The sequence below is a fragment of the Gavia stellata genome, chromosome Z, assembly GCF_030936135.1.
Source record: "Gavia stellata isolate bGavSte3 chromosome Z, bGavSte3.hap2, whole genome shotgun sequence".
Taxonomy (NCBI): domain Eukaryota; kingdom Metazoa; phylum Chordata; class Aves; order Gaviiformes; family Gaviidae; genus Gavia; species Gavia stellata.
The window spans coordinates 71,732,730-71,743,895 of NC_082637.1; the positions used below are offsets into that span (position 1 = coordinate 71,732,730).

At 44.3% G+C, this 11,166-nt stretch overlaps 2 protein-coding genes across 8 annotated transcripts in view; one reads left to right on the forward strand and one right to left on the reverse strand.

The window, feature by feature from the left end:
• The window catches only part of AP3S1 (adaptor related protein complex 3 subunit sigma 1), a 34,649-nt gene extending 33,875 nt beyond the window's left edge, over positions 1-774 (reverse strand). For all 7 annotated transcript variants that reach the window (XM_059833694.1, XM_059833693.1, XM_059833689.1 and 4 more), the window contains exon 1: positions 669-774. In XM_059833694.1, coding sequence (XP_059689677.1) covers positions 669-737 — 69 coding nt within the window. In that variant the 5' untranslated portion in view covers positions 738-774. The remainder of the gene's footprint in view (positions 1-668) is intronic.
• Positions 775-1,039: 265 nt separating this feature from the next.
• On the forward strand, positions 1,040-3,987 carry ATG12 (autophagy related 12). The gene is made up of 4 exons (XM_059834100.1): positions 1,040-1,208; positions 1,370-1,506; positions 3,112-3,174; positions 3,535-3,987. Exons 1-4 carry the CDS (start codon positions 1,040-1,042, stop codon positions 3,592-3,594), a joined length of 429 nt encoding a protein of 142 aa, XP_059690083.1. The 3' UTR covers positions 3,595-3,987.
• Positions 3,988-11,166: the final 7,179 nt, after the last annotated feature.

The following is an 11,166-nucleotide window of genomic DNA, read 5'->3' on the forward strand; positions in this document are numbered from 1 at the left end:
ATTTTCAGAGCTGCTTTGCTGCTTGCCTTCTCCCATGTAAAAGAATACACCTTTCTATTTAATTACATTTCTTTTTCATGTCAACTGTACTTTTATAGTACTCTCAAAGCTCCCAAAGGAAAAGACTCCGCTTACTGACCCTATGAGTCCCATGAAACTCATCCTCCCAGTTCTCTGCCACAGCACGGAGACAGGCAGCACCACATCAGAGACGCCGAAAGTCAGGCTAAAAAGCATGGCAGAGCTTGGAATAGCGCTTCCACAAATAAGCTCAGAGAACCGAGTCTGCCAATGAACGAGCCTCCCTTCCTTCACCTCCAGTATCACCGAAGGACAAGTTCCCGTGAAAAGCACACTGGCTGGGAAAACCGCTTTCTTCGAAACCTCACGTCCCTTACCGACGGCTCTTACAAGGTCCCAGCACCCCCCATTTTCCCCCGCCCTCGGCCCACGCCGCTGCCTGAAGCACAGAGCAGCAGGCGGCACGACCTGCCGAAGGCGCCGGGGCAGCACCGGGCTGGCGGCCCACCCCGCACCGCCGCACCCCGGGGCCGGCGGTCCTGAGGAAACCCGGCGGCCGCACGGCGGGGAACACCCGCCACCTCAGGAGGACGGCCGCCCTTCCCCGCCCCGGAACCAGGCCCCGCGCAGCCCCGGCCCGCCCGTACATAGCGCTGGTAGAACTTGGAGAGCCGCGGCTTGCCGTGGTTGTTGAAGATGAGGATGGCTTTGATCATGGTGGGGCAGGGGGCGGCGGCGGCCGCCGGGGTCGCTTCGCTGCGCCCCTCTTCCTCCTCCTCGTGCTCTTCCTCCTCCTCCCCGCTCTTCTCACGCGCAGCCCTCCCCCGCTCTCGGGGCGGCGGCGGCGGCTCGTGCGCAGCACGTCACCGGCGACCCGCAGCCGTTAGCGGCGGAACGGCTCCTGCCGCACGTGACGCGCCCCTCCCCGTCACCTGACGGGAAGGCGGCGTACCGCGAGGGACAGGACGCCTTGCGGGGCAGCCTCGCGTGGCGTAACTTCCGCCGCCCTGGGAGCAGCATGGCGGAAGCGGAGGAGCAGCCGCCTGCCTCGCCTCAGAGCGAGGGCCGAAGCGAAGGCGGGGAGGAAGGCCCGGAAGGCGGAGCTGCAGCGGGGGCTGCCGACTCGGCCCCCCCTCCGGCCGGCTCGCCGGGCACCGAGGAGCCCGCCGGCGACACGAAAAAGAAAAGTAGTGGGGCGAGAAAGCACCATCGGGGCGGGCGGGCGGGCTTGTGCGGTGACGGGCAGGTGCGCTGGCCAATCGGCGGTGGGAGCGGGTGGTTCCGGCCAATAAGGGGGTAGGGGGCAGGTCCGCGACTGGCGGCGTTAACGCACGGCCCTCCCCCGCAGTTGACATCCTGCTGAAGGCCGTGGGCGACACCCCCATCATGAAGACCAAGAAGTGGGCTGTGGAGCGGACCCGGACCATCCAGGGCCTCGTGGACTTCATCAAGAAGTTTCTCAAGCTGATGGCCTCCGAGCAGCTGGTAGGAGCAGGCGTACCCGCGGCCTGGCCCGGCCCGGGGTGCCCTGTGCGTCGCGGGGCCGGCCGGGAGCCGGCCATGGCAGGGAGCTCCCCTCACCCTGGGTCCGAGCTGTCGCCCCTTGCAGGGAGACTGTTTGAATTTAGGCTACGGCTTTTATGAGGGAACTTGGCATAGGGGCGTCAGTAGAACTCTTCAGAGTACACACCACAGTGTAACATTGAGATGACCTGTAGCAGTGCAGTTTGGATGTGCTCAGGTCCTCTGATCCAACCTTTGGGCTTTTTGCAGTGTCTCCGTGTCTTCTTGTCTGATGCTGACATGCAGAGCTTGTGCGCATGTTGTGCAGTGACGTATTTCAGTGAAAGGTTCATATGCACAGTGTAACTGTCAAAGTCGGGTATGCCAAAGGAGTATTTGGGAAAAAATCTAAAGTGCTTGGGGTTGACTTTCTGAATATTAGTGTCTGTTTCCTTCAGAACTTACTTCTCAAACAGTTTAATTACTGTCATAGGACTGATTTCTCTTTTAAAATGGGTAGCTTGGAAATGTTTGCAGTTTGGCAGCACGTTACCAGTACTGTTTATGTGTTCCTTTCTGTGAAGCCCAAGCGGCCTTCTGACAACATTGGAAGAGCTGGAACAGATTCAGAAATATGATTGTACAAATTTTGCGATTAGCAATAAACTCCGAACATCCATACACTTCAAAGTTTTCATTTAAGATATAAAGTTAAAACTCGACTCATTAAACTAGTCAAATGTGTAGCTAAAGTATAAATGAAATAACTCTGTTCTTGGTCTGAAGGCTCTTATTTAAGCATGTAGGTGTAAACAGTTTCACTAGTCTTCTTTTTTACTTGAAAGTCATGAAAGGTTTCTTTTTCCCAAGGCTTAATACCTCAAAGAAGAGTAATAGTTCCGGTATTTACTGTTCATGGATGTTCTCAACAGTTTAATTCATTAACTGCTGCCTCTTTGTCTCAGGAAAAATATATAGGAGCATGGAGTCTTCTGGTGTGGCTTAAGCTTAAGGCTATACTTTAGGAACAAAGCCCTAGGAATTTTATGACTCTTCTTTGGAAATAGAACATGATACCCCACTACACATTGCCATCTCACACTGCAGATCCCAAGGCCCTCTTTGACATTATGGACTAGCTACTATATGAGTATATACATTTGGAGCCGGAAGTGGGAAGGATGACTTTAAAAAAGAGCAAAATAATTCTGATTTCTGTGACTGCTGTTCTAACTGAGCAACTTTGGAATAGTGGGAATGGTTTGGATACTTGAAATAAGAGCAAAAGCCAAACCAGGGAGTTCACTGTGTGCTGCTGTATGGGAGACTAATGGGTCAGCTTGCAGGAGAAGGCAGGCAGCATGCTTGCTTTGGCTTGGGTCTGGTTGGCCAGTCAGAGGTGACTCCTGGAAGTCATGTTGCCCCTCGACACTGAAGTGAAAATACTAATTCTTGGTGTTTGGTCTGGACTATAAAGTAAATGGTGAACAGAGGACAGATTTACCCACCTCTGGCTGTAGCATGTTTCTTCTATGTGATCTATAAGATCTGTGGGAGGCCTCCATCTTCTGTTTTCTTTTCTTACAGTTCATATATGTCAACCAGTCTTTTGCTCCATCTCCAGACCAAGAAGTTGGGACCCTCTATGAGGTGACTTTCATCTTAAATACCCTTTCCAATTGTGCTTAGCAGAATTTGTCAATACACTTCTGGCACTTGAAATCTGTTACTGCCCTAGCTGTGCTGGTAATATCTTGCATTTAATGTAATATAGTTGATATTCACAGACCTGTATGAATACAATTTAGAGACATGACTTCATACAACCTCTAGAAATGCATTCCTTCTTATGCAGTATGTTGTCGTGCCTCCCATGATGGAGAGCTTTGTTATCAGCAACAGTATTCCGTGACACAGTTATTTGGTGGGGGGTATTTTTGTCTGTTTTGCTTCATGTATATGCTAGCGCATGAATAAGCTAATGGCTTTTGTTTTGTTTTTTTCTTGCAGTGTTTTGGAAGTGATGGCAAGCTTGTACTGCATTATTGCAAAACTCAGGCATGGGGATGAATGACAAGCGATACAGTTGTTTAGGTGTCGTCTTCAAAAATGGAAAAGGGACTAACTTTCTTAAACTCAACCTGTAAACACACAGAAAGAAGGATTTTTGCATTTCTCCTTATGACTGTACATTTATAAAAAAGATGCAGATGAATAGCATAAAAGAAGAGCTACCTAGGCTATCTGATCATGTAGCTTTTTTCTGATGTGCATCTGGGGTACAGAAAAAAAATCCGTATCTGCCATCTATAGAGTAGAGCCAGCTGTCTTGCTGCTGAGTTCTCAATGCTATATCTGAAGGGGAACTATTTCATAGTTGTCTGGAGGACTGGGCAGCTCTGTCACTCTATACGCTGTACTGAAGATAAAAGTTCCTTTTTATTAAAAGGTATGTTTATTGTACGTGTAGCCTGGGATTCAGTTTACTTCTGACATGTTGTACATCTGTTACGTGCATTCAATTCTTTGTGAATGCTTCATCTTGAACATGCATTATCTCATGTCATTTCCAGACAGTTTTTTGATTTTTTTTCTCACAGTTAATATGTAGGTATTGGTATATAATCTCATTACTTCACCCTGTGCCTTCATCGTGTTGGTAGTGAAGTACCTCATTTATATGGCACAACATAATGATAGGCCTCAGAAATACTTTCCTCCCACCCACATTGTGTAGTGATTTGTTGAAGGCTGAACACTTCAGCAGTTGCCAAGGTGTTTCTTCTGGCACTGTTTAATGACTAGCATCATTAGTTGAATGATGCAACTAGCTGTTGCATCTTTCAGTTAATGAAGAAATAGACAGCAGGTGCTAAAAAACAAGTCTATATATTCTCCTTTTGGCTGCTGTTATTTTTCTGTTTCACCGGCTGCATGTTCCATCAACAATATAGAATGCACTTTATATCCTTTTGCTAAGTCATAACAATGAGGATTTTTTTTTTTCATCCTGGAGAGGACTTGGTACCTTGACTAGGGTAACGAACTTTGTTTTTATTTATTGGAGGGTTTGGGGGAGTGTGTGTTTTATGTGGGTTTATTTTAAATGTCTGTTGTACAATCTTTTGTGTCTGTTTAAACTGTACTAAATTAAATGTCAGCTGTTTGCATGCAGAGTGTTCTTATGCTGGATGGCAGTTTTGGTCCATGACATAATCCACTTCTTCAGCACATACAGGCAAAACAGCCTGTTGTAGTTTAAAGCACGCTTGTACAATACTCTTGAGCTGTTCGTTGCTGTTTCATGTATAAGTGCCTCTTACGTGGTCTGTGCAACCTGTCTATCAGATTGTTTCCACCCTTAGAGGACTTCTGGAGAACTAATACTCAGCTTAACTTAATAATGTTGCTGCAGTTTGCATGCAGCCTGCATATATGGCACAGTAACACGGGCACGTGCCCTGAATGCTTGCTGTCTGAACAGCTCAATATGTTTTGCCACTTTTTAAGTGGAAAACCTGGATTCATTGGCTTAAGCTAACAAGGCACAATTGGTTGTAAACTTAAACCCTTCAAATAATCCATACTTGTGCCTGATCAGAACTTATTTAAGAGAACTATTGCAGAGGTAAGCACACTGATTCTGACTTCTTGAGGAAATTGCCTGCTCAGTTACTATGATGTCAGCATAACTTTGCGCAGCCACTAGAGGGTACACAAGGACAAAGGTATTTGCAGAATTTTTCCTAGATTTTTTTTCCAGTCTTTTTCGTAATATGTCCACTTGCTGGCCTTACAAATATAAGTAGTTTGTTCTCCTGTGTGGCAGTATGTTTACCTAAGATAAGCTACTAGTCTAGCTCTCTTTAAAGAATGTTCTGTTGGTGCCTTTCACCTCATGTGATCTTATCAAATGAAACTACTGATATACTGCAGATGTGTTCTTTAGCAGTGATGCAAGAGGGTTGGTTTGTGTGCATGTCTGTTTTTTGGGGGGGGCTGTGGGTTTTCTTTTTTTTTTAAAAATAACAAATAAAAACCCACTAGGATCTTGAGGTGAAGGAGGACTGTAGGTCATTGTATCTTGCCAGCTAATGGTAGAAGATTGTCCTTCATCTTGAATCTATACATAATTGTTATCCTCTGGAGTTGAAAAAAAAAATTGTTTGCCTCAATCCCTTCAAAGGTAATAGTCTGTAGCATAAAACCCACAGTAATGGTTTGGATTTCTTTTATTCACCGCACACGTTTTTGAACTTGGAATGCGGATTTGAATTATTCACTTATTTAAGATTCAGCTTGTTCCTTGAACAATGTTTATTTATTACTGTTTGCTCCAGCATTTTTCTGCTTTTAATTTTTCTCCAACCCCAATTAATTATTTCCTGGCCCCTAGTTGACCAGTATACAGTGACTACTCACCTGATCCAGCCCTTGCTTTAGGTTTCCTGAATGCTCTAAGTGGCTGCTTTTATTCTGTTCTTTTCCTTTTAATGACTGCCAGTTCGAATTCTACTAATTCCCCCCTGTAGCTTCTGTACCTTCTTTATGGAGAGACTTCTCCTTTTTGCCACTTTGCCCTGTAGTTCTCTACCTTCTCGCATCAGGGGAGGTAGTCACAGAATCACAAAATGATGGGGGTTGGAAGGGACCTCTGGAGATCATCTAGTACAACACACCCCCCCCACCCCCCCCCACCCCCCCCCAGAGCAGGTTCACCTAGAGCAGATTGCACAGGAATGCATCCAGGCAGGTTTTGAATATATTCCAGAGAAGGAGACTCCACAACCTCGCTGGGCAGCCTGTTCCAGTGCTCTGCCACCCTTAAAGGAAAAAAGTTCCTCCTCATGTTTAGATGGAACTTCCTATGACCAAGTTTGTGTCCATTACCTCTTGTCCTGTCACTGGGCACCACTGAAAAAAGACTGGCCCCCTCTTCCTGGCACCCACCCCGTAAGTACTTGTAAGCATTAATAAGATCCCCCCTCAGTCTTCTCTTCTCCAGACTAAAAAGACCCAAGTCCCTCAGCCTTTCCTCATAAGAAAGATGTTCCAGTCCCCTAATCATCTTGTGCTTGTTTATCTCTGGTAACTCTTTAAGGACCATGGATTCTCTCTGTCTGGAGTCAGGATGTGGCTGTTTTAAGTGGCAGAAACTTTTCCTTGTGCATATTTTTAAATAATAGACTAGACTGCGAAAATGTCAAGTAGATAATGTGTCGGGTGAATAAATAAATTAGCAGCAGCACATTGCTTGTAGAATTTGCAAAAGACAAAGCTTGCAAAAGACATGTTAAATCTCGTATTTTAAAAGGTGACAGTAATAGCATCTAAAATCATAGATGATCATGAAATGCTTTAAAAAGTATATACTTATCTCTTTAAAAAGAATAATTCCAGTAAATCGGAAACATCAGAAGCTTAGGTAGAACATGAAGTATGTTTTCTGTATTCAGTATGCCGTGAGCGAAAGTGTTGACTGTATAGTTTAAGTGACCTCAGTTGCTTCAGTGGGAGGAAAAGGAAATGAAAGGGTTTAATTTTTGAGCAAGTCTGTGAGAGTGGCACAAGAGAAAAAAAAAGTGTAGACTTAAAGTACTGTGTTCCACCCAAAGTTGCTACCAATATTTGTAATATAATTTAATTCACTTGATTTTATATAATTGAATTAACAGAATAGGCAAATTGGAAAAATTCAGTAAATAAACTAATTCTTAAAGATTCAGAAATAAATAAAATTATTGGAAAGGAAAAATATTATACTGGTTTTATGAAAGGCTTAGTACTTCATAACATCGTGATACTAAAAAAATAGTGCTATACAAAATTCAGTTATTCTATTTCCAAGGTAACAATCACCAAGTTCAAACCTTCTAAACTGGGAGGCATTATTTATATGAATTATTATTCAGATAATGGTTTAGAGACTAGCATAAATTACAAATTTCTAATTTGTAGCTTGAACTATTCTTAAAAGCACATGGAAAGCATGAAGGAGCTAAGTGAAACTAAAGTTACCTCAAGAGCGAAATGACAAAATATGTAGTCATGTCGCCTGTGTACATATTGAGCAAATGTCAGCTTGAAGATATTCAAGTCTTGAAGAATTACTGCGAAGGTATTAACAGAAGATGTGTCTGTGTTAATTATCCCCACAACATAAATCTTGAATGTACTGATCTACAGTAAAATCAAGCAGGAGGGGGGTGGAAATTGACACATGCGTTCTGCAACCTCCTCCTCAACTCTAAAGCAGCTTCTAGTTATCCATTGCTGCTGTTCATGCTCATTTTGCAGATCAAATTCTGCTTTTAGTTGCATAAGCTTTTGGCTTACTGTTCTTGAGTATCCTGAAGTCTTAATTATTCTTCAGGGATGTTGTACAAAGGTTACTCAAAGCATTATCATACTACAAGATCCTCATACTTGGAGATGAGACAAAAAAAGTGGGGAAAATGCCTTTAACTACGGGTTTTTCATGATGATTATGACTCTATTACAAGCTTGTGTAAGATGGTATGTGCATTTAAAAACAAAATGTTTTCAGCCTTGTTTTGTATTGCATCAGCAAGAGAACAACAACATTTGACAAGAAAGCATGGTAATCTGTTTTTTCTTATTTGCAGATACCATGCATCAGCTTTGCTAACATCATACTTAATATGCTTCCCAAGGCTAAACCTTACAAAATTTTATATATTTTTCTTGTCCCTGCTTTGCATTTGCTTCAGTAGCCATAATGCCATGTCAGGTGCATCTCACTGCATTTTTGTCAGAAAACTTTTGATTTGATGCCAAAATATCTAGAGAGACAAAATCTCATTTAGACGTTGTTTCATCCTAAAACAGGTGGCTAAGAAAGGTTGAATGAATCACGTTATTGACTGAAGAGAGACCAAAATAAGTACGTTAAAAGCTTAACATTAAGCCAGTCACACTACATCTATATTACTAGACTCAGTAGTGGCAGGAAATTTTCTGGGGCACTGTAGCTCAGTCATCTGTACAGTTAGTTGGTGGAACAGTAGGTGCTGGCACAGATTTTGGCCTGTGCACAATTCAGGAGTTGGCAAGGCACCATTTCTGGTGGGCACTTTGGACGTGAGCAGCCTGTTCTGGAGGTTAAAAGGTAAATAATGTGGATGCAAACTGTTCTTTGCAAGTTGGCCCCTGTGCCAGAGGGCAGTCCTTGAGATTTTTGTTAGTGGATACACAGTCCCAATTTCAGGTGAGATTTGATCCCTTGTATGCACATTGAGAAGAATGAAACTTTAGCGAGAAAAACATTGTCCCTCTTTGAAGTTCAGGAGCAATCTCAGAAATTTTTTTAAATGATTCTCCAGCTTTCCCTCCATGTAATCAGCACATATATGCTTGCTCTAAATGCCTACCAATAGCTAGATTTTGCAACATTTTTTTCTTAAGGATACAGATTATAGATGGTGAGGAAGTACTACTTATACATCTCAATTCACTCATACCTTTCCCTATTAGAAGTAAATGACAAACATTAATTAGTAAGATTCAGGGAAAAGTACAGAAGTCTCAGTGTCCTTGCTCTGTATCTTCTCATGGAAGAATTCCACATGAAAATTATTTTTATATATATCTATTTAAATATATATCAACTGGACTGAGTGAATATAGTGTTAAACTATAATTGTATGGAGGGCTTAAGCATAAAAAGAGGTTGGAGTTACATGTTCCAATTGCAAAAATCAGTATATGACATTAAAACAGATGAAAATGTCTTTCTTTTTGGACAGAACTAATAACCCTAGCAACTCTTGGGAACTAAAATGCAGTAAGAGCTCTTCAGCTCTGAAACAGGAAACCTCAAGGAAGAGAAGGGCTCCAAACAGAAAACTACACAGTAAATATTGTCAGTGCAGAGAAGACTAGCTAGCACTTCAGCTTTCTCATATAAATACCACAAATTGAAAGAAACAGAAGCTTATTTTCAAGTGTTTTTCTCACAGAAAGAAATGTCAACATTTTCTATTTTATTTATAACACATGCATAGTGTACTAATTTGCCACCAAAAGTGGATCAAACTGATTGCTTCCAAGAGTCCTTTCTGTGCTATGTGGTTTAATGCCTCACAGCTCTTCAATGCGGTTTATTTTTTTCCTTCAGCAGTACACATGCTGTTTAGTAGTTGTTAGCGTTTCCAATGTATGACATGGCTTTGTATGTGGTGCCCCCGTTTCACTCACTGATTACTGCATTTTGTAGTCTGATGATGTTTCACTGCATGACCTATGTTTGATACGATTTGTACTCAGGCTTTTTTTGTGAATCACAGTGCAAGCAGCAGGTTCTCGTGCAAAATCTGTTGTGAACTGAAGGATCAGTCTCACTTTCCAGGTTATATGACTGAGGAACAGCTGCAGTGCTGTTCCACAGCCCTAGAAGGAGTCATCCCACTTGGATGTAGGGCTCCATAATCATTTAGCTTGGTCTTCCAGATCAGAGGTTGGGAACTGCTGCTTTAGATGGTGCATAGCTTCCAAATAGCAATCTGAGTGACATCTGCAGCAAACATTTCACAGAATCACAGAATCACTATGGTTGGAAAAGACCTGTAAGATCATCAAGTCCAACCATCAACCCAACACCACCATGTCCATTAAAGCATGTCCCACAATGCCACGTCCACATGTTCCTCGAACACCTCCAGGGATGGTGACTCCACCACTTCCCTGGGCAGCTTATTCCAGTGTCTCACCACTCTCTCAGTAAAGAACTTTTTCCTAATATCCAGCCTGAACCTCCCCTGGTGCAACTTGAGGCCATTTCCTCTAGTCCTGTCAGTCGTCACTTGGGAGAAGAGACCAACACCCACCTCTCTGCAACCCCCTTTCAGGCAATTGTAGAGAGTGATGAGGTCTCCCCTCAGCCTCCTCTTCTCCAGCCTGAACAACCCCAGTTCCCTCAGCCGCTCCTCATGAGACTTGTGCTCTGGACCCCTCACCAGCTTCGTCGCCCTTCTCTGGACACGCTCCAGCACCTCAATGGCCTTCTTGTAGTGAGGGGCCCAAAACTGAACACAGGATTCGAGGTGCGGCCTCACCAGAGCCGAGTACAGGGGCACGATCACCTCCCTGCTCCTGCTGGCCACACCATTTCTGATACAGGCCAGGATGCCGTTGGCCTTCTTGGCCACCTGGGCACACTGCTGGCTCATCTTCAGCCGGCTGTTGACCAACACCCCCAGGTCCTTTTCTGCGGGGCAGCTTTCCAGCCACTCATCCCCAAGCCTGTAGCGTTGCATGGAGTGGTTGTGACCCAAGTGCAGGACCCGGCACTTGGCCTTGTTGAACCTCATCCAATTGGCCTGGGCCCATCGATCCAGCCTGTCCAGATCTCTCTGCAGAGCCTTCCGACCCTCAACCAGATCAACACTCCCGCCCAACTTGGTGTCGTCTGCAAACTTGCTGAGGGAGCACTCAATGCCCTCATCCAGATCATCGATAAAGATACTAAACAAGACCGGTCCCAAAACTGAGCCCTGGGGGACTCCGCTTGTGACCGGCCGCCAACTGGATTTAACTCCATTCACCACGACTCTCTGGGCTCGGCCATCCAGACAGTTCTTTACCCAGTGAAGAGTGCACCTGTCTAAGCCATGAGTTGCCAGC